Raw genomic sequence first — 24,919 nt, forward strand, 5'->3', positions numbered from 1 at the left:
CTAAACATTTGGTTCTCCACATGGATAAAGGAGCTAAAGAGTCAACATGATTTAACTTTAAATTGGACGAACTAAATTATTATTATTCCATTCAAAGCTGTGGATACAAACACAGTGTTTAAGTTGTTTTGACCAGAGTTGACATGTAATGGAGTACAAATACTTTGTTACTCGACTTAAGTAGTTATTTCTGGTATCTATACTTTACTTGAGTATTTATTTTTCTTGGTGACTTCTTCCTTTTACTGCTTACTTTTTTAAACAAATATCTTTAAAAATGAGCTCGTTACTTTACTTTTAAGAACTTTGAAGATGACGTCATGACCTAAAAAGACACAAAATGTTGCTCGTTTGAGTTTTTTTCTGTTAGGCAAGTAGTTCTATAGTTAACATTTTCAAGTTTTTAAAAATGTTTAAACTCAAAGCTTCTCTGGGTTTTATTGAGCATTTTTTTCTGGACACATTTTATTTACAAATGTGTATCTATAATGACTGCTAAATTCTCCAGGTGTTCAAAGGTAACAGATTTATTTCCATGTACCAGTTTTTTACAATTTTTTACATTGAAGGGACATTTGTTTTACTTTGTTACTTAAGTATTTTTACTTTTACTCAAGTAAGAGAGTAACTTCAATACTTTTACCAGAGTAATTTTTTTTATTCAAGTATCTATACTTTTACTTTAGTACCGAAGACGAGTACTTTTGCCACCTCTGGTATTGAATTAACAGGGCCACACATTGGGAAGGAGCTTCAACAGAGAAAAAAATGTCCTATACTGGAGTGAATGTAAGTGTGATGGACTGGCACCCTGTCCATGGTGTCCCCTGGCCTCCATTAATAAGCAGGTATAAAACATGGCTGCTTTCACTCTGCTCTGTATCATCAAAACCTTCAAACATGTTTGTTTAAGTCTCCTGTAGTTTTATCACAGCCTTCATGTCCTGGTGCTCAGGGACTGTTTGTCTAACTTTTGGGGATTCTGATTGTGACGTGATGTGGATGGAGCGAGGGATGAAGCGCATGGCCAGGCTGTGCTCGTCCTCCACCGGCTGCTGTGAAAGGTTGTTGGTTTGTCGGATGCTGCTGAGTGTGCAGCCCTGTCGAGGACACACACTGTAACGAGACAACAGCGTGACCAGGATGGCCTTCATCATCACCATGGAGATGTACTTCCCCACGCAGGAACGAGGGCCACATCCGAAGGGCTGGAAGAACCGACTGGGTACCTGAAAAACACGGAACATACTGAGTTCAGAAAACCAGTCATTATCTGGTGTGACCACCATTTGCCTCACGCAGTGCAACACATCTCCCTGGCATAGAGTTGATCAGGTTGTTGATTGTGGCCTGTGGTATGTTGGTCATGACATGTCCGGTGAGTATGCTGGCCATTCAAGAACTGGGATGTTTTCAGCTTCCAGGAACTGTGTACAGATTCTTGCAACATGGGGCCGTGCATCATCATGCTGCAACATGAGGTGATGGTCACGGATGAATGGCACAACAATGGGCCTCAGGATCTCATCACGGTATCTCTGCGTTCAAAATGCCGTCAATAAAATGCCCCTGTGTTTGTTGTCCATAACAAACGCCTGCCCGTACCATAACCCCACCATGGGCCACTCCCTCCACAACGATGACATCAGCAAACCACACACCCACACAACGCCACACACGCTGTCTGCCATCTGGCCTGAACAGTGAAAACCGGGATTGGTCTGTGATGAAAACACCTCTCCAACATGCCAGATGCCATCAAATGTGAGCATGTGCCCACTCAAGTCGGTTACGACGACGAACTGAAGGCAGGTTGAGACTCCGACGAGGACGAAGAGCAGGCAGATGAGCTTCACTGAGATGGATTCTGACAGTTTGTGCAGAAATTCTTTGATTATGTGGCTGGTCTCAGACGATCATGGAGGTGAACATGCTGGATGTGGAGGTCCTGGTTACACATGGTCTGCGTTATGAGGCAGGTTGCATGTACTGCCAAATTCTCTGAAATGCTTTTGGAGATGGCTTATGGTAAAGATATGAACATTCAGTTCAAGGACAACAACTCTGGTGGACGTTCCTGCAGTCAGTATGCTAATTGCACGCTTCCTCAGAACTTGCGACATCTGTGGAATTGTGCTGTGTCATTAAACTGAACGTGTATAGAGTGGCCTTTTATTGTGGCCACCCTGAGGCACACCTGTGCAATAATCATGCTGTCTAATCAGCATCTTGATATGCCACACCCGTGAGGTGGGATTGATTATCTCTGCAAAGGAGAAGTGCTCACTATCGCACATTGAGACACATTTGTGAACAATATTTGTGAGAAATAGGTCTTTTGTGTATTTAGAAAATGCTTTAGATCTTTGAGTTCAGCTCAAGAAAAATGGGAGCAAAAACAAAAGTGTTGCTTTTATATTTTTGTTCAGTGTACTGTATATAGGCAGAACAAGATTACATCCACCAGTAGGATAGAGGTGTGGGTTAATATGACCATAGAGTGATAAATAAAAACAAATGACACTGAAAACCCAAACGCTCAAAGTAATTAAATAGCTTAAGTAATTTATACTCAAAGTTATAGAAAAAGTTCTTCCTTTTTTGAGTAACTTTAACAAATATTTTGTGTGTAAATTGAACTATATTTGTTTATAAGTAAACACAACTTAAAAACACAGCTTAATAGAATTAAGTAATTACATGCTAAGAATGATAAATTCCTATTGTTCATATAGGGATTATTAAGAAATAAACTTAATTCATACAGTATAGCACTTTAAATTAACTGTCATGAAAAAGTACAAGTAGCCAGTCATCCAACCTTTTAAGTTTTGGAAAATAATGACTTTTAAGTTAATCAACTTAAAAAAAATTGAAGCAATCAATTGCTTCAATTTTTTTGAGTTCTGGTTACTTATTAGGGTTTACAGTCTTAGTTTTATCATCAGGAAATACAATCACTGGTTTTTAACCCAGCATAGATGTACTAGCAGTGATAATAATGGATTCTCACTGTTTTCTCAAAGTTGCTGAGGCTGAACTCTTTGGGTTTGGGGAAGAACTCCGTCTTATGCATGAGACCAATGTTTAAGATGACGTTGGTTCCCTTCCTGATGTGCGTTTCATTGATGACATCATCTTCCAAAGCTTTCCTCATAGTGAAGTCGACCACAGGATGAAACCTCAGGGACTCGTTGATGAAACACTCCATCACCGTGAGCTCCTGATAATCAATGTTCTCTGCACACGTCTTACCTGCACAAACAGGAGAAGAGAAGCTTCACCGGACTGAGTGAAATGGATAAATAAGTGTTACTACTGACTCAGAAAGGTGTTGATCTCCTCCAGGATCTGCCGCTCTACATCTGGGTTCTGTTTGAGCAGCATCAGCATGAAGAACAGGCTGATGGAGAGTGTGTCTGGGGCTGCTATCACCATCTCCAACACACACTGACGGACGTTGTCTGATGTCAGCTCTCCATGGTTCTGTTAAATAGAACATGTGGTACCTAACAAACCACAGCTATGGTAGGTAGTCCATCGGAGGAGACTCACCTGGGCAAAAATCAGCTCTGTGGCAAAGTCCAGCTCCCCGTCAAGCTTCTCTGCTTCATTAATCATCTGTCGTTTGGTTTCTAGGAGGTTCTCCATCTCATCCTGTAGCTCTTGGCTTTGGAACAAAGAAACATGACCAAAGAAAAGAAAAACAAACTACACTGACCTGCAAAGATCTTACGCTGCTTTCTGGTGCTGGTTGTACAGCCATCCCATCCTGAAGAACATGTCAGGCTTTATCAAAACCGCTTGCCACGTCTCAAAGTAGTTGTGGATTTTTATCAGGAGGTCTTGTTCTGAATTTTAGGGGGAAAAAACATGAAAAACACTCTTTTAAATCTGCTAATTTAGCCAAATGAAGTTGATCCACGTCCACCTCACAGCAGAAGGTCCTGGGTTCAAGCCCTGGGGTGGACTCTTGGGTCCTTGCTGTGGGGAGTTTGCATGTTCTCCCCGTGCTGCGTGGGTTTTCTCTGAATACCCCTCCCACAATCCAAAAACATGACTGTAAGGTTAATTGGAGTCCCTAAAATTGCCCGTAGGAGTGAATGTGAGTGTTTGTGTGTCTGTGTTGCCCTGCGATGGACTGGAGCTTTGTCCAGGGTGTACCCCCACCTGTTTCTGTTGTCGTTGTGCTTGATTGTGAGTGCTGTGGGCTTGTGGAGTCATTTTTTTGTGTTTTTTTCTGTCTTTCTGTTGTCATTTTCTGTAACTTTGTATTTTGTTTATTTCTGTTTTTCTCTTGTATTTTACTGTATTTCCCTGCAATGTTGTAATTCTTTGTATTTTTTTTAATGTATTCTTGTTTTTTTTTGTGTATTTTTCTGTCATTTTCTATGTTCACTTTGGGGGCCGCATGTGGCCCCCGGACCGCCAATTGCCTATGTATGCTTTAATGTAATTCAAACACCTTCTGTTCAATTGGATGTTATTGATAATTTTTTCATTAATTTATTATTATATCCAGGGAGTGTGTGACATGCACTGACCGTTAAGAGGAACCCTGAGGAACAGCTGATTGGAGATGTCCACTACAATGGCCCTCAGCAGATTTAGGGCGTACATGTGTCCGGAGGCGTCCGTCATCTCCTGCAGGTCCTCCAGGTGTTTTTCTGTAGATCTGATGCATATGTTGACTGTTCGCTGCAGGCTGGGGCCTGTCAGGGCTTCAACAACAGCACAAAGCTTCACACAAACTACATCAAACCAGACGACATCAGTCAGTCTCTGAGAAACTCTCACCTTTAGTGAAATAAGTCCTGGTTTTCTTCCACAGTTGGACATCATTGTTAAAGATTAAGCCCCTCCCTTCCATCCCAATGCACTCAAGGCCTTTTTTGCTGCCAAATCTGGAGGTGTAGTTGGAGCTCCTCAGAACGTGGTAAACTTCAGATGATCTGAAGGAGAACAAAGTCCTCAGAGTGGAAGAGAAATGCACTGAATTTACCTTCAAACTAGTTACATATCAATAAATGACACAGTTGTTGACAATACTGGAGTTTCCAAGTATCGTATTGACTGAGATAAGTCATGTTTACCAATGGCACATTATATGCAGGGGTGGCAAAAGTATTAGTCATCAGTACTCAAGTAAAAGTATAGATACTTGAATAAAAAATTACTCTGGCAAAAGTAATAGTATTGAAGTTGCTCTCTTACTTGAGTAAAAGTAAAAAAGTACATGCTACTAAATGTACTTAAGTAAAAAATTTAAACGTAAACAAGGTAAAAATGTTACCTTTGAACACCTGGATAATTTAGCACTCATAATACATACAATTTGTAAATAAAATGTTTCAAGAAAAAAAAATAAATAAATGCATAATTAAACCCAGAGCAGCTTTGAGTTAAACATTTTTTAAAAATGTGAAAATATGTCATTTTACGTCATGACGTCATCCTCGAAGGTCTTAAAAGTAACGAGCTCATTTTTACAATGTAAGGAGTAGAAAGTACGGATATTTGTAAAAAAAAAAAAAAAAAAAAAGAGCAAGGAGTAAAAGTAAAAAGTCGCCAAAGCAAGTTTTGATGAACTACGGCCGGGCCCACGGAACGTCTCCGCGACGTATAGTACGTACCACGTTCCCGAGAATTCAGTGAATGACTCGGTTCCACCGAGTAAAAGAAATTAAATTGTGCGACGTAAAATCGTAATCCACGTTGAATTGCCTTTGAAACGATATATCACCCAACTATGTTCCGATAAATTTAGAAATGACCGGAAAAGGGGGTGGGCCCCCTTGCCCCCGTCCTCCCCCATTTCAAAAAGGTCTCTGAGAGGTGCTTGACATCCGCTCATAAAATATCCATGTCAAATTACAGCCCAATTCAACGAGCAATAACGGAAGGGTATCATTTGAAAAATGACACATATGGAGTCGTGGACCCCATTCATATATTGCTATGTGTCAATGATTCGATACCAGCAACTGTTGTTATATTTGACTCGCAAATAAATGACAAATCAACTTTCTATTTTTCTTTTCTTTTGGGGCCCCAAGAAGGCCCAGGTTTGTAGAACCTGTGTGAGGTCATTGTGTTACTGCACGTGCACATGCCTGCTCATAATGAGGGTCTCTTCTCCGTTGATCCACACTCTGACCATGCTACCATACTTGTTGTTGTAGTAGTTACATGAGGTTCCAATCCCAGACCACATGAACCTGGTGTAGGTGAGAACGGGACCGAGTCCTGCTAAGAAAGGAGGACCTGTAGAGAAAATCACATATAGTTATTTTCCTTAGTCCTTAGGGAGGGCTGCTGATGGTCACAATTATGCACTACAATACAATACAATACATTCATTTATTTTATTGCAATAATAAACCATACATTGCTATCGTGAAAAGATTGCACTACATGTAGTGTTGACCTTCAACAGCATGTGGTGTCAAGCAAAAAAATAAAAAAAAATAAAGATTACATAGAGCTAAACGTTTTTGAGAATATTATGGAACAAGTTCTGATTAGCCCGCAGAACGTCTCCGCGCCAAATAGCACGTACCACGTTCCCGAGAATTCTGTGAAATGACTTGTTTCCACCGAGTAAAACAAATGAAATTGTGAGACGTAAAATCACAATCTACGTGGAATTGCATTTGAAACTATATGCCACCTGACTATGTTGTGATAAATTTTGAAATTACCAAAAACGGGGGTGGGTCCCCGGGCCCCTGTCCTCCCCCCCTTCAAAAAGGTCTCCGAGAGGCTCTTGACATCCGCTCATAGAATATCTATGTCAAATTACAGCCCGATTCAATGAGCAATAACGTAGGCGTAGTCATTTGAAAAATGGCGCCTCCATGGCACATACGGAGTAATTCATATATTGGTATGTCTCAATGATTCGGTACCAGCAACTGTCGCAATATTTGACTCACAAATAAATGAGAAAATTACTTTAATGGAAATTGCCTAAAAAAATGGGCCCCTAATGAATTTGCGCGAGGCATAATCGTAATCTACGTTGAATTACCTTTGAAACGATATATCACACGACTATGTTCCCATACATTTAGAAATTAATAGAAGTGGGGGATGGGCCTCTGGAACCCTGAGCCCCCATTTAAAAAAAAAAAAAAAAACACATTCATTCAGAGTATTCATACCAAACTGCATTCCGATCTAACGAGAACTAACGGAGGAGTAGTCATTTGAAAAATGGGGCACCCGGGGTCAAATGGGAGCATTTTTCAAAAATTCAATATTTCGTCATTTTTGGCATTTTTCTCTTGATGATTTTGAACCCCGTCGGTGAAACACCCTAGGAGAAGTTGGTTAAAATACGTTTGCCCCATATTAAATTCTCTTCATTTGGTTGGGGGCGCTAATGCGCCAATGTCCGTATTTCCACATTGAGCTGGTTTAGGGCCAGGAGTGGAACAACTGAGTCACATTTGAAGCAAATCAGACTTCGTATGTGAAAATGTGAGCATTTAAGAAAAAAAATATATATAATTAACTTTTATTGTCCCACTTCTCTAGATTATCTCTAGTGATTTTGAGCCCCGTTGGTGAAACGCCCTAGAAGAAGTGAGTTAAAATAGGACGTTTGTCCCATATTAAATCTTATTTTCAAGAACCAAATATGATATATTGCTGCTGTACCGTGATACACCCAAACTAAAGTGATCCAGGTGTTCCATTTAAATGTGAAGTTACTGTTTTTTGTGATCCCTCTGTTCGTTGTCCTGTGTGTCATCCTGTTGTATATTGTTTTGTGATTCTCCTTGTCTTATTGTTACGTGTGAAAATGTTCACATCAACCTGTCCAGGGACAACAGATGGAAATTAGCCTCTGGCTATAATTTGAGCACAATAATGTACTGGTGAGGTTTGATACCCTGGATGGATCTGAGACCTTTATATGTGTAATTTGCAGGTTCTCAGGGTTGTTTGGCTTCTATCCAGTCAGTTCTTAAAATGCACTTTATAAAACATATATGTAATATATATATATTTAATTTATTTTTTGAGTCTCTTTGTTGGCTGTGTAACCGTGGTTACTTTCTATATGCCATAATGTGCTTGATGTCATCTGGGTTTGTTTTCTTTACTAGAGAATATAAATTAATGAATGAAACATGAATGGTAATGTGAAAATGACTATTAATAAACACAGTCTATAATTATAACCTATGAATCAGTAAATAGATACTTTTGTTTATTTAAATCATAGACCTCTTCATAGGTCATGTTTGTAAGGTTACATTATTATATTAAATGTGTAACACTTTCCTTATTAGCTTTAAAATAACCTTTTAATAAAATGGTGAAAAACAAAGTTAATAACTTAATGTGAGTTCATTTGAGTCCTCAGAGTCTCACCTGGTATACAGGAATGGAGTGTTTCTCTCCATTGGTTGAAAAGCTGCTGCGTCAGCAAAAGAAGAAGCAGAAGAAACAGGAGGACAGTGACTGAAGAGCCAATGGTCAGCCTCTCCACGTGTTCATTATCAGCCATGAGTTGATCTGTGTTCTTGTTTCAAGGACCAGAGGTTTGGAACCAACAGTTAAAAGTCAAATTCGAACCAAAATGCATCAACTTTAAGAGTTTCACCTAAAGATTTTCCTGGACACATAAAAAACACAGTAAATAGATTAGATTCAATGTAAAAAAAACAACTCATCTCTCTGATAAATCAAGGAAGTTCTGTGTGCGTGCGTGCACAAAACTACATAAAAAAACATGCAAAAATACACAAAATGACTTCAGAATTACACTACAATGGCCAGAAAAAAACAATAATTATACAAAAAATGCACAAAAAGACAACAGAAAGATACAAAATACACATAATGACATAACTGACAACTCTACTTAAGCTCCCACGTGAATACATACTCTGCTTGAAGTTCAACCTCCAATAATAAAGTTGATATAAAAATTAAATGTAACAAAGTAAATCAGTTTAATGCAAATGTGATAATATCTATGTGAGCATTAAATGAGCTTATATATCCATGTTAGTATTCTGCCATAGGAGCAAGAAGCTCATGAACACTTTGAACAAATGACTTAACAAGCAGAAACCAACCTGCTCTACCACCTGATCTACTGTCTCCTATTAATTTATTCATTAATCATTTCAAATTCTTATTTTTGTATATTTTTTTTTTACAATAGAAATTAACATCCAATTCTCAATTTTAATTTTTTAGTTAAGTTTTGGTCTTGTGATTTCATTTCCCTGCAGCTTTTCCTTTAAAGTATTTCATTTATTGAAATTTAATCCAACTTGTTTGATTTGAAAATGCATATAATTTGTGTGTTCATAGTTAAATCAATATCTCAAAACATCAAACGTGTCCCTCTGTCTCCCAGTATATTTAACTTCATTTAATTTAACTTAATGTATTTTAAATAAATGTAATGTATTTTGTTTTCATTTAATTGAAATAATTTAACTAAATTATTTGGTGGCTAAAAACGTCACATGGCACAGCATATTAATGCTACTTGATTTATTGAAAAACATTTCCATGCACATAAATAAGAGATAAGATCAAGTGATGCTACTTACGTGTCTTTCCTCGCCGTCAGAGATCAGAGTGAGGGGATGCACAGTTTCCTCTGGTTTTAAAGGTGATCCACACCCTTCCTCTGAAAAAATAACAGTAATTCAAGTGTTTATAAAGCTTTCAGTCTGCTGGTTGCTGGGAAACACTGCACTGCCACTTCTGGGTTACAAGGACCATTACATGATGCAGGCCACCGTGAGTGCATGTCGAGCAGCTCCAAAAGACCCCAAAAGTTTTATTTTAATTCATAAGGATGCAGAAAGCAGCAGGTCTTTCACTCAATAAGCTCTGCATTATTATTTTGATTGGATTACTTCACATTTCACATTGTTACTGGGAAAGAAACGCCACTGCCCAATTCATCAACCAAGGCTTTTCAGGGGAGATTAATGAGCTGGGCCTGGGTCAGACTGACCCGTATCAAAGGACAGGGTCTCACCAAGAGCTTCAACATGAAAAGCAAGAAAGAAAGAAAAGGAAACGTAGTTAGTTTTAAAGAGTTTGTGTGAATAGTTTTATCTAAAAGGGTTCTTTACATGAATGACTGTGAGTTTCAGCAGATTGTGGTCATTTCTGAGCAGAATGTAGAGGTTATGTGTTTTTAATGAGATGTCGTACCTGTCAATAGCTGCTATTTGCTACAATGGTCTTGTATTGCGAGGTTGGGAACTTGAATTCCAAATCAGCTTCTTTCTCCTTGGAAACGAGGATTTCAAAGACTTTCTTTGCATGATAAAAGATAAAAGAGGAAGAAATGACCTATAATCATTTCTAAGACACTAAATTAGATTAAAAGTGTAAAACTTTATCAGAAGATGGACTTTTTTTTTCACATCTGCACATTTCTGACCCTAACCCAAAAACCCTCTGAGAGCTCTTTTGTGGATTCAAACAATGTTTCACTTGTTCTCAACTTATTTATCCCACTTCAGAGTAATTGTGGGCTGGAGATGGGCTGGAGATAGCTACTGTTGAGAGGACAGAGACACAATGACTTACTGCAGATGTCATTCTCAAAATATGTCCATTAGCCACATGAAGCCTTCAGATTTGAACAATCAATGCATCCTGTGGTTCCTCCATGTAGCTACAGACTGAGTTGAACATGTTCGTTCCTCTCCAGCAGTTCATGCGTGGTTTCCCTGTGACCTTCCAGCTGTTGGCAGCTGGGTATGTGCTGTAGGGCTGGTGCATGTCAGACTCTGCATTCTGCAGCAGAGGTTTGGACTGGATTAACCAACATGAAGGAAAGCCTGGTGTGGAGGAGGATCTTAGTGGGACTGGGTGCGTTTCTGCTGCTCCTGGTCTCTGCAGGTGTGGTGGTCCTGATAATGCAGCACGCAGAGATGGCTGAGGATGTGATGAGGTTGGAGACACAGATACAGGAGTTGTCGCTGAGCTGCAGGTTGGAGCCACAAAACTTACCTGCTGAGCCCAAAGAAGAACCCAGAGAACTGAGGAAGCTCCAGAGAAGCAAGAGGAACCAGGACAAAGACACGACACAAAGCCAAGACCAACAGGATATGATGATGATGATGACCTACTCCATGGTCCCTGTAAGACACCAAAAAGCTGGACATCTTTGTTAAAATTAAAGCTGAGTTAGGGCTGGCGACATGGACCAAAACACATACAGTATCTCAATATTTTTTTCTCAAAAAAGCAATATACGATGCGATAACATTTTATTTCGAATGAAGTCTGACCAGAAAGACAATTCTGGGTTAAATTGGATGATCTAAATGCCACTCAGACACACTTATCAACAAACAGCTGATCAATTTGTTCCACTTTAGCTTTTTTTTTTTTCCTCCAAGGGACAGCACGTGTGAGTGAGTTCTAGCGTGGATTGTTTAGGGGAAAGTCTGGGTTAGAACGCACACAGAAATCCATCTAACTGTGCTTTTTATGCTGTTCTGAGAAGTAGCAAAAGCAACGACTCCTAAAAGTAGTATTTTAAAACGAAAATAAGCCATAAAAATATTGATATAGGCGATATTGTAATTTTTTTAAATCCCCAAAATGGAAGACTCAATATATCTTGAATCTGGATATATTGCTCAGCTCTATATGCTGAGTCAGTGGTAATGTTTCTTTGGTGTTTGGAGGTCTGCTCTTTTTGTATTTGTCACAGGTTTCGAGATAAAAACTTGATGATGATGAAGATCATGAGGTTTAATTTTAGATCAGAGGCTGTGGGACACATTGAAATATGACACAATATCCTCCCAAAAAAAGTCTTCAGAATCATTTATCCCAGGGGGAAATGACTTATATTATATTATTACAAATGAAAAAAATTAAAATCACTGCCATTGATTTAATCGTAAGAAAACTCATCTTAACTTTTGTAAATTATGATGAATTTAAATGTATATCACTCTTCAAATTGTTGAAAGGAATTTAATCTAATTTCTTAGATAAGTAAGACTGAATATAAATAATTTAATCTATAATTATTACAGTACATGAGTGGTCCACACTGAGGTGTTAAAGCAGTGGTTCGCAATCAGGCTCCGCCTAAACAGACATTTTCTAATTATTAACATTCACAGTCTTTATAAAAGCTCATTTTTTCCACCAGGACAACTAAAAATTGAGATACGAGTGATGCCATAATGTAATTGCTAAAATGAAAACAAAAATCACATATTAAATGTCTTCTTGGCTATAGTTCTACTGGGATACAAACACACTCTTTAGGCTGGGGTTACAGAGCAAAGAACATGTTAAAAATCACTGACTTACATGTTTATTGTAGTTTATCCCATTTATTTAAAACAAACCTCTGTAATATATACTAATACACTTTGATTTGATTTCAGGTCAAAGTCTTCTCTGATTTGTGCCACGGCAACAGAGGCATTTGTTTTCCAGGTACTGCTGTGTTTAGTTTGGTTTAGTTTGGGCTGTTTTTAGTTTATCTGACATATGATCATTGTTTTTCAGGTCCACCAGGACCTCCAGGTACAGCAGTCCTTTCACTTCCCAGCATGGATTAGACTAGACCACTGACTGTGTTTGTGTACATCAGGTTCTCCTGGGCTGCAGGGTCCACCAGGACCACCAGGACCAGAGGGAAGGCGAGGGAGACGAGGTGAGAGAGCTGTGTCTGGATGACTGTGTAGGAGCTGAACAACAGTCTGTCATTGTTAGGCTCAGATTATATAAGAACATCCCACACATACAGTATCTGCACTGATATGAGTGGAATATTTGCTGTTCACAGAGAATGATCAGAAGTGAACAGAATCTCTACTAGAGGCCTATACGATAAGATATCGTATACTATACTATAATACAGTGTTGCCCACACTTTATTGCCCATGTACTCCTTTATTTCCTTTATTTACCTTTAGCTCATGTTATACATTATTTATTTGTGTTTGCAGACTCGTTTAAACTCTTTCCTGTGTCTCGTTCAACCTTAACCTTAAATTTAGGCCTTTTTATTCATTTATTTCTGATGTTTTGCTTGTTTTAGAGTTTGAACTTCACCTTTTTGGTGTATTTTAAAGAGTTGTGCCATAAATTATAAAAAATACCTGTGCGCATGTAAAAAAAAATATCTATAATGTTAAAAAATAAACTGACAAATATCTCTATGTGCCTCCAGAGAGCTGTTCAAGTACTCCAGTTTGGGAAAAACTGCTATAAAATACACTATGCTATGCTATGCTATGCTATGCTATGCTATGCTATGCTATGCTATGCTATGCTATGCTATGCAGACGACATCAGGTCCATCTTCAACACAGAAGTGTCCAGGCTCAGAGTTATGATCATTCACTAATGCTGACAGAAACATTAAAATCATTTATGGTTAAGGAATTGTTTCTACTAACACATTTTGTGTTTATTTGATCTGTTCAAATGATTATTGTATCCCACAAGTGTAATTTAACATTGAAAAGATGTGATGTTGATGTGATGTGATGAGTTTTGGGGTCACAAACATTTATTATTTCTGTCATTGCAGAAAACCTCAGTGTGACAGCACTACAGAGCTTAGTCTCTACCAAACATAATTTGTCTGATTTCTTGTTTTAAAAGGCTTGTGTTTTGTTGTGATTTCTAATGTTTTATTTTAGGTAGTGGCTAGCCGTACGGTTCCCGTATCAATATACCGACATTCTATCCGTACGCAGCGCTCCTCATTGGCCAGTTTAGGTCATGTGATAGATCAGTCATTGGCCAGTTTAGGTCAACCGTAAACGTAACCCTAACCCTAAAAATTGTTGCGATATATGATTATAACCTAGCCCTAACCCTAATTTAACACGCTACTTATGTGTACTTCAGTAAACGTACCAATAGCACCGGGGTTGTCTGTATGACAACTGTACAAATAGACACTTTCTTTATTTTAACCCTGAATCATCTGTATGCATGAAGGTGGTCCTGGTCCGTGTCCTGGTCCTGGTCCTAGTGATGCTCCTGGTACACCATGCCCAGCCTGTGACTCCAGTAAAGTGAAAAAGAAACTACCTGGTCCATCCAGTGGGATTACTGGTAGGAATACTACCACATTAAAGCACAATAGTACCAGAAAGGCCCCCAAGGTTTCAATAAAAGCCAAAAAAAAAAAAAGAAAATCACACACAAGGCGCACGGTGGCTTAGTGGTTAGCCCTGGGGTGGACTTGGGTCCTTTCTGTGTGGAGTTTGCATGTTCTCCCCGTGCTGCGTGGGTTTCCTCCGGGTACTCCGGCTTCCTCCCACAATCCAAAAACATGACTGTAAGGTTGATTGGAGTCTCTAAATTGCCCATAGGAGTGAATGAGTGAGTGGTTGTCTGTCTGTGTTGCCCTGTGATGGACTGGCGTCCTGTCCAGGGTGTACCCTCGCCCAGTGCCCTATGAGGGCCGGAGATTGGCACCGGCAGACCCCCGCGACCCTGATAAACGGGAATAAGCGGGTATGAAGATGGATGGATGGAAAATCACACACATCGAGACTTGTATCTTATTTGTAACTAATGTAAAGTATTAATCCCTCTGGCTGTATGAAAACAGTGCTATTTATTTTCTTCTCATCTCAGCGTCTCCAACAACAAGTTACTCAGCTGAAGAATCAGAAACTGAGGATGTTTTCAATCTTTCGGAGGCAAAAAAACATCTCAAAGACATCAAATCTGGTCTTGGTGAGAGAGAAACTGGACTACACATATAATACCATAATGAGAACAATATTAAAATAAATCTGTTTTTAATCCAGAGCTGCTCACTTTTCATCCAAATGTCACCCTGAGAGACACGAACACACAACCTACCACAGAAACCATTGGAAAACAATCAACAGGTGGGTAAATGAACAGCTGTTTATGTGCTTTATTCACACATGAAAACAGATATTAGTGCAGTGTGAACCACGAGTCCATACATTAGATTTTGTAACAGTAACGCTCCATTGATGTTTTTTACAGATCATCCAGATATATTCTCTGTTGTTGGTCCAGAAACCTTAACAAAGGCTCCAAACAGTAGATTCACACATTGATAAAGACATTCTGATTTATGTTTACCTTTTTTCATGCACATATTTTCTGACTTTTTTTTTTTTTTTTTTTTTTTTTAATGACAGTGTTAACAACTACAGATGCATCTCCCATTTCTGGACAAGATTTAAATATTGCTGAGAGTTTCCAACACGTGCATGTGCACCCTGGTAAGGAATAAATGGAGTGTGTCATGATTTTGGGGATGGGTGTGTCTGCTTTTTATGATTCATGTGTATGTTCTTAGTTTTCCTGACATGGTTTATGGTCAAATCATGTCTGTTTTACTTTCCCTGCCACTGTCGGTGGGTTTAAGATTCTTCCTGTTTGTGTCAACACACCCTGTTTGTCAGTATGACTGTACCCTCCTGTTTCCACTCAGGTGTGCCTCGCCTTTGCTTTACTATGGTTTTATGTTGGAATTTATTACAGCCTGTTCTCTCTCTTACTCTGCAAATGGGTCTAAAACCATCACCTCACATTGGCAGGATCAGTAATCCTGATCATGATCACTCACAATCTTTTTTCTATTTTCAAACCCACTTTCTCCTTTTTAGCAGGTGCCTTTGCTGTTGTATTATGCTCAAGGCAGGAAGTGAAACTGAACTTATTGATTCTTCAAACTGATCCAGAATCAGTATATTGATCCGGATCACCCCCAAATATGGAATCTGTTGTTCCAAATCCCATTTTGGATATTTCATGAAAATGTAATTAAAATCCATCCATTAGTTTCAGAGTCAGACTGTTTACAGACAAAATAAATAAACTACAGCATGTAAACCTCTATCAGTGCCAAATCTCCTCTTTACCAGATATTGGCAGTTATCAGAAACATTTTCATTTACACTATAAAGGCATAAAGACACCAACAGGAGGTGCTGTAGAACCACACAGAGCTGAACATAGGGATTTACTGATTCTTCAGACTGATCCAGAATCAGTATATTGATTCAGATCCCCTTCAAAATCTCGTTCCTTATCCTGTTTCAGGTATTTCCTAAAAATTCCATCAAAATCCATACATTAGCTTTTAGACCGTTAGACTAGATCTCTTCTAAGAATGAGCCGGTCAATTTTCTAGAGAAGTGATTGGTCAGGAGGCGGAGCTTTTATACTTGCTGATGATTTATTCAGAACGTAACCTACTGCCGGCCAGGCCAGCCATTCAGCATCAGTTACCATGGTAACATACCCTAGTAAGAATTGAACCGGTGTTGTGATACCCTGAAGTTACCTCGTTAAGAGGAAATCCAGCTTCATAGTACAGGCCTTGAAAAACGAGATGTTACCAATAATATTCATATATTAACGCTTTGATAAACTGAGCAACTCTTAAGATGTGACCGTTTTACAACAACATTATTGAACTAACACAAACACACAGAGAATATATGGAATTTGTTTTGTGACTAAAACGTCCTACGCATACGTAGAAATTCCACTTGTTATTTGTTAAGTGTTTTCAATGGTTCATACGTCAGGTCAATGTTGAAGGATGGTTCTGTCTTTTTTGTTTCACTGTTTTCCAGATTAAAATGTCACATTGTTAATGTCGCCGTGCATTCAATGTCCTTCCAATGCAGACACAAATATGAATGAAGTGACTGACCACCATCAGAAGTGGTAAAAACTGTCAATACACAGAGTTAAGTTAATAATTAGTCGTGTTGTAGTAGTCGAGACCGGTCTTGAGACCAAATTTTAAAGGTCTTGTTCTTGTCTCGGACTCGGGCTGCCTGAAGTCGGGATTTTCCCTCAAGACCGTTCGAGTCCAGCACTAATTCCTGCTATTTTTAAACTTTTTTATAATGTGATAATAACAAGGAGAAGAACGGGATAAAAAAAATCCTTTATTCATTCTTTAATCAACCCTGTATAATGACCGCAACCTTCCTTAATGTGACTGAGTGACGTGTGTGACACACTCACACACACAAGCAGGAGCGAGAGGCGGGAGCTAAACATGTCCGCTAACTTGTTGGTTGGGAAATTTGGTTTCACGAACCACAAAGAATACATTTGTAAAAGCACAGCAAAGAGGAAACACTCTGCGGTGTGTAGGTGACCAGCCGGGTTTTTTCTTGGCAGAAATACTTTTAAACACTTCCTGTACATTCAGCTGACATAAAAATCTTGTTTTCAAATATGTAGAATATTGTGAATTTATCAATAGCAGTAGTAGTTTTAATATTTTAGTCAATTTTTTGCAGGCACCTTTTTTGTCCGTCAAAGGTATTTTAAAAAAAACTAAAACTAAAGAGAGAATTTTATTTAACTGTCGAACCTTGTCATAATTTTATTCATGCATATATATTTTTTAATTAAAAAAAAAAAAAAAAAAAATGTTTATGGTCTTGGTCTTGGCCTCGGCTTGTCTCGGTCTTGGTCTTGACTCGGTCTCGGCTCCCGGAAGTTTTGGTCTCGGTGCATTCTGGTCTCGGGCAAGTCTTGGTCTCGGATAGTGTGGTCTTAAACACAACACTAGCAATTAGTGACGCTGTACATGAGTTTCTAAGGAAAGTTATCTCTTCTCTCAAAGCCTTAAAGTGTTTTCTCTAAATACTCTGGCTCCTCCTACTGTCAGTAAACGAGCACTGCAGAGATTTTAAAATATTTTTAGGAATTATTGTTCTCTCTCTCTCTCGCTCTCTCTCTCTCTCTCTCTCTCTCTCTCTCTCTCTCATTGGCATGAGAAACAAGTTGCCAAAGGCAGTGTGACATAGAACGATGTACACACAAAAAGAATAAATATTACAAATAGCAACATTTGTCTTGTGCAAAACAATAAAATAGAATAATATAAAATAAAATAAAAAATAGGGTTTTATTATGTATGTGTAGAACAAAATGTACAATTAGGTTATAAGTGTTATAAAAGGGGAAAAGATTATGTACAGAATTCTACATATGGAGGGCGCACGGTGGCTTAGTGGTTAGCACGTCCGCCCCACAGCAAGAAGGTCCTTGGTTCAAGTCCTTTCTGTGTGGAGTTTGCATGTTCTCCCCGTGCTGCGTGGGTTTCCTCCGGGTACTCCGGCTTCCTCCCACAATCCAAAAACATGACTGTAAGGTTGATTGGAGTCTCTAAATTGCCCATAGGAGTGAATGGTTGTCTGTGTCTGTGTTGCCCTGTGATGGACTGGCGCCCTGTCCAGGGTGTACCCCCGCCTAGCGCCCTATGAGAGCCGGATATTGGCACCGGCAGACCCCCGCGACCCTGTTAAACGGGAATAAGCGGGTATGAAAATGGATGGATGGATGGATTCTACATATGTCTATACACACACACACAAATGCACCCAGTAATACAAGTACATACATATATACATAGAGTATATGTACACAAGCACCCACATATGTATATATACATTCACAATACTATATATTCTCTCTCTCTCATGAGATAGAGAGATAACATATATACTGTACATATACAGTATGGGGAAAAGATAATAGATGCATTAAATGCATTCATGCAGACAGGAATATTTTAAAACTGGATGCACAATGTCATTTGGAGCTAGTGACGTTCCAGATGTGTGCAGCTGTTTCTGGACTAATTGCATACTTCCCTCACCTATTGCTGTTTAATTTTCAGAAAGTTTGAAGCAAATTACAGAATATCTCAGTGAGACAGGAGATAAAGAAGGATGGAGGGAGTGTGGAGCAGTATGAAGAACGAATGATGAACAATGTATTGAATGAAAGTTCTTGGTTTTGATGCCTTTGCTTTGTTTCTGCAGTGGATGCATCTCCGACATATGATGGCTCCACAACAGAAGGTAGTAATTCACCAAAACACTTTTTTTCCCCTATATTTTCTTAAATCAAAGTGCTAGATATAAGGCAGTTTTTCTTTCCAGTGTCATACCATGAAGACAAAGATGATAGATTAGTAATCTCACCCACACAAACTGTTACAACGGACACAATGAGCTTATCAGCAGGTAAATAAGCATTGATCTTATGTGTTTGCTTCACTGAGAGTCTAAACTGACAGTCGGGAGGAATGTGCTGGTATGTAACGTAATGTTGTGTAACTTTTTGTTGATTAACTTGTGATCATTCCAGGTTGGAACCTTCAGTCTCCCCAAAATAAGACATGGGAGACCCCAACAACCCAAAACCCTGATCACAGTAAGCAGACGTTAAAGATGAATGGATGAAATCATGTTTGAAATGTAATCAGTGTTGTAAATTACAAGTAATCTGTTTTAAAGACATATCAGACCCTGGGTTTTTACCTCCCGTCTGACTCATTTACTGCTCTACAAGAACAATTATAACCAGTTTAGGACAGTTTACAGTTAATCATGATCACAATATATTATCATTGTCATTCCTCTTCCATCTGATTATACATTTCATTTTGCAGAAGCAACAACATCAACAGCTTTTGCTTTTCACTCTGAGATGGTCACAAATACAAAAGAAGGTAAATGACTCAGATTATATTCAATTACATTGTGTGAAACAACATTTTGATAAAACTTGTTTATTCTGTTATAATGATTTTTTTTGTCTTCTATTAGAGGCATCATCCTACCACAGAGATCATCACGACAACGGCTTAAACAAAACAGATGCTGAACAAGCTGCAGAAGGAACAGTAAAACTTGTACCAGGTAGTGAACAAAAAAAAGTTTGATTATTAGCAGATATATTCTGTTTTCCTGTTTTGATGATAAAAGTTGACTATTTATCCTGTATCCCTGCCTGATGTAGACCCTAGTGACAGCACATCCATCACTGAAACCACCACCAAAAAGGGTAAAAACTGATTCAATCATTGACTGAACAAATATTTCAGTGATAAAATCAATTAATCTTTGTAATATTTTTATTTTCAAATGTATTCATTTTAGTTATCCTGACTATTTGAAACAATATTTATTTCCTTTTAGATCTTCCTATGAGAGGTATGTAATATACTGTAATGTTTGCCTTCATGTATTATTGTTTGTATTCTGTGAAATACATGTACAGCTGCTTCTGTCTTGTGCATCTCTTTTTTATTTGATTGCTAACGCGGACCCCCTTGGGGGCGCCGCAAATGGCTGCTCTGGGGTGTTGACGTGTGTTCTTTCGCTGCAACTACCAAGTCAAATTCCTAGTATTGTTCTAAACTGTACCTGGAAAATAAAGCATTCTGATTCTGAAAACGTGATGGTTCATCTCAACTGGTTTGTCCTATAAATTAATGAAATAAATGAAAATAATATTGTGTGTGTTTTAGCAGAAACATCAACAACACAACCTGCAGAGAAGATGGAGGGTGTGTTGAATGTGATACACACTGAAAAAGACTCAAACATTCAAACTGGTATAAGGCAGTCTGAATAAAATGTTCCTGGGCTTTCCCAATAACAAATGAATCTTAAAAACCAAGTGTTTGATTTTACTTTAGAAACAGTATTATCTCATCAGGACATCCGCCAAGACACATTCAATGAGACCAAGATTAACAAAGATATAGAATTACCAGGTAAAAAAAAGAAAAACCACACACACACATTAAATAAATATCATTAACTTCAACCATGCTCTTAAATCCCTTTCTTCTTTGTCAGAATAAAATGTCCAAATAATAAAACTTTGTGTCTGGTTTCACTCAACAGTCTCTTCTGCTGAAAACCAAACCAGTAAGACTTTCAGAGCAGGCGCTGACACAGTTAGTGTTAATGGTAAGTGTCACGAGATGAGTAACATTTAAGGTTATCAAAAACTAAATCAGAAGCTACAATTGACAGAAATGTGTTCATTAAAAAAAATAAAATAAAACATCTATAACAGGATATTTGCCTCTGGGAAATCTGTGTTTTATTTTATTGTGTTTTATTTCATTTTATCCATGCATTTACCTATATTAATAAATGAAGTTTAAAATGTCAAATGTGTCTTGTGTATTAGAGTGGAGCATTAAAAATCTATTTAAACACATTTTTCTTTGGTTAGTGATCTCCTGTTCATTTCTCCAAAACAATCAGTGCTCCTCTGCTGATTGGCTTAGAGACATTAAATATTTCCTAAAGTATTAGGAGGGACAGATCATTTCTAAATAAAACCACAGCTCATTTTGCCAAATGTAAGTTTTTTTTTTTGTTTTTTTTTTTTAAATGTCATTTTTAGCTTTGATAAAAATGATCCTTTGAGTTATGTATAATTATGGTATTTTACAAATAGTTTTATTTTTGCACCGAATTCATGTTTTTCTATTCCCCCCCAGAAACAACTCATACAGTGGAAATCAGACAATATGCTTTCAACACTTCTGAGTCTGCAAACAACAAAACACCAAAACCAGGTAAAAGTTCACAACTAATTATGAAGCGCAAACAAGCGGGATGAAAAAAAAAAAAACATTTTAATTCTTACAGTTTCTCTTTTTGTTTGTCACGAAGTTCATCTCGACACAGTGAATGACACTGAAAATGCTACAGAAGGACTTGGAACATTATCACCAGGTGTGTTGATTTATTTCAGACTTAGAATTAAAAAGAAATTCCCTTGAACAACAAGATTTTTACAGGTATCTACAGGTACGTAATTACTTTGAAAAATGTAAAACCAAATATCCCCTAGACCTGGAGGATCCAATACTCAAAGAGGTGCTGAGGGCCCATACAGGTGACTTTAATAAAGGTATTGTTTCTGGGCTGTATAAGGGTTTTCAATCAAATAAAACAAACACAACTGAGTACGTGAAGGTTAAATGGGAAAAAGAAGGAGCTGGTGAAATAACAACAGAACAATGGCAGAGTTATTGTGAATCAACGTGGAAAATCACTAACTCACATATGTGGCGGGAGTTTGCAATAAAATAATAAAATAAAATAAAATAATGGAAGAAATCTTTAACACAAAGCTGCCCAATCACTTTAAAACTTTTTTCTTGGGAAGAGATGATAGAATCCTGGGAAATAAGAATAAACAATTATTTAGATTAATGGTAACAGCAGCAAAGAAAAATATCACGAGGAGATGGACAAACCCTGAGTGAATGGATAGACGCAGTGAACAAAATACATTAAATGGAAAAAATTACTTATTCACTCAACTTACAAATTGACAAAGATGTGGACGAAATGGGTCTCGTTTAGGGATAAGATGACAAATACTGAGAATAGGACTGACAGGCAAAAAACATAGGTTGCCCCCGTCACTCGGATAGGAAACAATGAGCCTGCCTGTAGCATCCAAAGGGCAAAACACCTCAAAAGTATCAGAATGTTTCCCTAGAAAGGTGTAGAACTTTGTATATTTGAATTCTAATTTTGTTGCTACTATAGTTTTTTTTTCTTTTTTTTTTTTTTTTCCGTTTACTTATTTTGGTTTTATACATCCCTGTTTTTGAAGAAAAAAAAAAAAAAAAAGAATATTGAGATCTTGTATTTAAAATGGATCAATCCTCTTGTGATTGCTTTACAACTAAGATGTACATCAATGAATATATATGTGAAATGTATGTATGTATATACGCACTGTGATACTCTGAAAAAAAAAAAAAAGAATAACTATTAATTTAAAGTTCTAACATCTTCAACTTTCCTTGAACATCTTCATGTTTAACACGAAGGCCAATATCATGAATCTCTCATATATACTTGTACTTAGCATAAAGCAGATTTATGTGACTCCTGCACTAATCTGAGTTCTAACCGCAGAGTTATAACAATAAAAGAATCCTTCAGGTTAATTAAAAAAAAAAAAAAAAAAAAAAAAAAAAAAGGCTATAATTATTTTTTTCTTCTTCTTCTAAATCCTTTGTATGCAAGTAAATACTCAAAATATTGTGTTTTTAAAATGTTAGTTGTGAATTCATTGGCTCTTAATCCTCTTCATACTGAAAGTACAAGATCGTTTTCTTTTTTTTGGTCCTGAAAAAGCTCAACTTCTGAAAACAGGTCAATGACACTTTTTAGCCGAATACCTCTGGGCTTAAGAAATATTTTAGTTATATTGGCAAATACTAAAATGAAAGGGTTAAACAAAACAAACTCAAAGCCAATTTTCCCTTTTTAACAAACGCCACAAAAAAATAGAGAGCACAGAATAATAATATTCCACACTGAAGTGATATAAAGTTTAGTCTGATTTTTAACAATATGTATGTATATATATATACACTACCGGTCAAAAGTTTTAGAACACCACACTTTTTCCAGTTTTTTACTGAAAATTATTCAGTTTTGTTGTGTCATTGCACTCAGAAATGAAATCATAGAACAAATAAGCAATTTCAAGCTATTCATTGGACTTGTACAACTTGAATTGCAATAAATAACTGGAAAAATCAGGGTGTTCTAAAACTTCATATATATATTTATTTGACATTTGTTTAGATTGCAGAATTAAAACCGTGACTTGTTCTGAAACATCAACCAAGATGCAGAGCACATTTGGAGCCTGGATGTCAGACGCATCAAGGCTAAATGAAGGTCGATACTGGCTGACGAGACATTTTTCAGGTGATTCCTTTTTTTGAGACATGCTAGATTTCGCAGAAGAATTTCATTAAAATCACACATTTCCCCCTTCAGGTCGAATTTTGGTGGAGTCCAGAAACATCTCATTATTTCAGGACCCAAACCAGAAGACGATAAACCTCAGGATGTTTTACCAGGGCTGTGGTCATGTCATTTATAAAGGCTCATTTTACTTTCACAACGCGGGAACAGACAGACTTGTAAAGTAAGAAATAAAAAGTGTACAAGTCTGAATTACTTGTGAATTATTTACGGTTTCTGTTTTTTTTTTTTTTTTTTAACTTTTATTAAGATCTACATTTGTATTTGACAGGTTTGACCTCAGCACCATGGAGAGCAGCTCTACCATCATCCCAAACAGCAGATACAACAACCTCACATATCTCCTCCGCAACTCAAAGACTTATTTTAAGTTTTCTGTGGATGAAAACGGACTGTGGGTCATCTTTGCTTCAAACAGAAATGACAACACGATGGTTGCAAAAATGAATCCCGAGAGTCTCAGAGTGGAGGCCGTGATCAACACGGGGTACCCCACTGCTAAAGCTGGGAACGCCTTCATCGTTTGTGGGGTGGCGTACTTTACAGACACCACAGACAGGAGGCTAACATACGCCTTTGATTTGAAGAAGGAGACTCCTCTGGGTGTGAGTGTTGGACTGAGGCCTGCTAATGGCATTCTGGCCATGTTGTCATACTATCCCGTCCAAAAGATACTGTACATGTGGAACAACAGCAGTGTTAAACTCTGCCACGTGGAATTCAGACATGCACATGAGTAACTCTAACACCTAAAAAATATACATAATAAAACATACTGTATAGTAACCATAGTGGTATGTTAGATCCTTGTTAATACTGTGGTCTAATATGTATTATAATAAAGAAGATTGGACTTCCTGACTTTTTCTTGAAGCTGTTTCACATCAGAATTCTGACTTTTTTCCCAGAACACATATTACTAATAATAAAAAAAAATTGGACCTTGTTGTGTTTGCTTTTTTCAGTTGCCCTAATCCTCTGTCCTTCTTTCATACAAACAGGATCCTCTTCAGAAGGATGTTTCTCAGTGATGTTACAGAGCCTTTTATGATGCCATTGATTCAAATCATATTAAGGTTCTGACATACCATTTCCATTTCACACTATCTATCTATCTATCTATCTATCTATCTATCTATCTATCTATCTTTCTATCTATCTATCTTTCTTTCATCAAATAAGTTACAAAAGGAGAGCATGACATTAAATCCTATACATTGTTCTATGTGTTTGTTTTAATTTTTAACAACTTTCCTTTACTGTAATTTATTCGAGTGAATTTTCCCCTTATTTACAAGAGTCACTCAAACGCAACT

The 24,919-nt window shown here is 37.6% G+C and overlaps 2 protein-coding genes across 7 annotated transcripts; one reads left to right on the plus strand and one right to left on the minus strand.

Moving 5' to 3' along the window:
- Positions 1 to 604: 604 nt before the first annotated feature.
- Positions 605 to 9,598, minus strand: cyp19a1b (cytochrome P450, family 19, subfamily A, polypeptide 1b). The gene is made up of 10 exons (XM_028451537.1): positions 9,579 to 9,598; positions 8,383 to 8,626; positions 6,114 to 6,264; positions 4,798 to 4,952; positions 4,545 to 4,721; positions 3,737 to 3,851; positions 3,556 to 3,670; positions 3,324 to 3,486; positions 3,014 to 3,255; positions 605 to 1,229 (listed from the first exon to the last, which is right to left on the minus strand). The coding sequence occupies exons 2-10, from the start codon at positions 8,516 to 8,518 to the stop codon at positions 909 to 911; spliced, it is 1,575 nt and encodes a 524-aa protein (XP_028307338.1). The 5' UTR covers positions 8,519 to 8,626; positions 9,579 to 9,598; the 3' UTR covers positions 605 to 908.
- Positions 9,599 to 10,604: 1,006 nt separating this feature from the next.
- On the plus strand, positions 10,605 to 24,508 carry LOC114466079 (olfactomedin-like protein 2A). Of its 6 annotated transcripts, none has more exons than XM_028451530.1 (24): positions 10,605 to 11,132; positions 12,402 to 12,453; positions 12,526 to 12,543; positions 12,611 to 12,673; positions 13,972 to 14,088; positions 14,617 to 14,718; positions 14,793 to 14,876; positions 15,001 to 15,057; positions 15,159 to 15,242; positions 18,819 to 18,857; positions 18,939 to 19,022; positions 19,147 to 19,212; positions 19,451 to 19,510; positions 19,608 to 19,700; positions 19,801 to 19,845; positions 19,980 to 19,994; positions 20,312 to 20,398; positions 20,483 to 20,560; positions 20,694 to 20,759; positions 21,302 to 21,379; positions 21,453 to 21,539; positions 23,418 to 23,543; positions 23,616 to 23,766; positions 23,875 to 24,508. In XM_028451530.1, the coding sequence occupies exons 1-24, from the start codon at positions 10,749 to 10,751 to the stop codon at positions 24,341 to 24,343; spliced, it is 2,505 nt and encodes an 834-aa protein (XP_028307331.1). In that variant the 5' UTR covers positions 10,605 to 10,748; the 3' UTR covers positions 24,344 to 24,508. The 6 variants fall into 6 exon arrangements, with proteins under 6 accessions (XP_028307331.1, XP_028307337.1, XP_028307332.1 ...); XM_028451536.1 differs by having other exon boundaries at positions 21,477 to 21,539; XM_028451531.1 differs by having other exon boundaries at positions 20,315 to 20,398.
- Positions 24,509 to 24,919: the final 411 nt, after the last annotated feature.

Source organism: Gouania willdenowi, chromosome 6 (genome assembly GCF_900634775.1).
Source record: "Gouania willdenowi chromosome 6, fGouWil2.1, whole genome shotgun sequence".
Classification (NCBI taxonomy): Eukaryota; Metazoa; Chordata; class Actinopteri; order Blenniiformes; family Gobiesocidae; genus Gouania; species Gouania willdenowi.

What these genes read in the sequence shown, in the direction of transcription:
- cyp19a1b (XM_028451537.1), bottom strand. Translation starts at nt 8,518, where the DNA reads ATGGCTGATAATGAACACGTGGAGAGGCTGACCATTGGCTCTTCAGTC. An exon ending in CAGGACTTATTTCACTAAAG is followed by an intron (nt 4,722 to 4,797) that starts GTGAGAGTTTCT and finishes CTGTTGTTGAAG; the next exon opens with CCCTGACAGGCCCCAGCCTG. An exon ending in TCAGCAACTTTGAGAAAACA is followed by an intron (nt 1,230 to 3,013) that starts GTGAGAATCCAT and finishes CGTGTTTTTCAG; the next exon opens with GTACCCAGTCGGTTCTTCCA.
- LOC114466079 (XM_028451530.1), top strand. Translation starts at nt 10,749, where the DNA reads ATGTGCTGTAGGGCTGGTGCATGTCAGACTCTGCATTCTGCAGCAGAG. An exon ending in CACAATGAGCTTATCAGCAG is followed by an intron (nt 19,023 to 19,146) that starts GTAAATAAGCAT and finishes TGATCATTCCAG; the next exon opens with GTTGGAACCTTCAGTCTCCC. An exon ending in TGACACAGTTAGTGTTAATG is followed by an intron (nt 20,760 to 21,301) that starts GTAAGTGTCACG and finishes ATTCCCCCCCAG; the next exon opens with AAACAACTCATACAGTGGAA.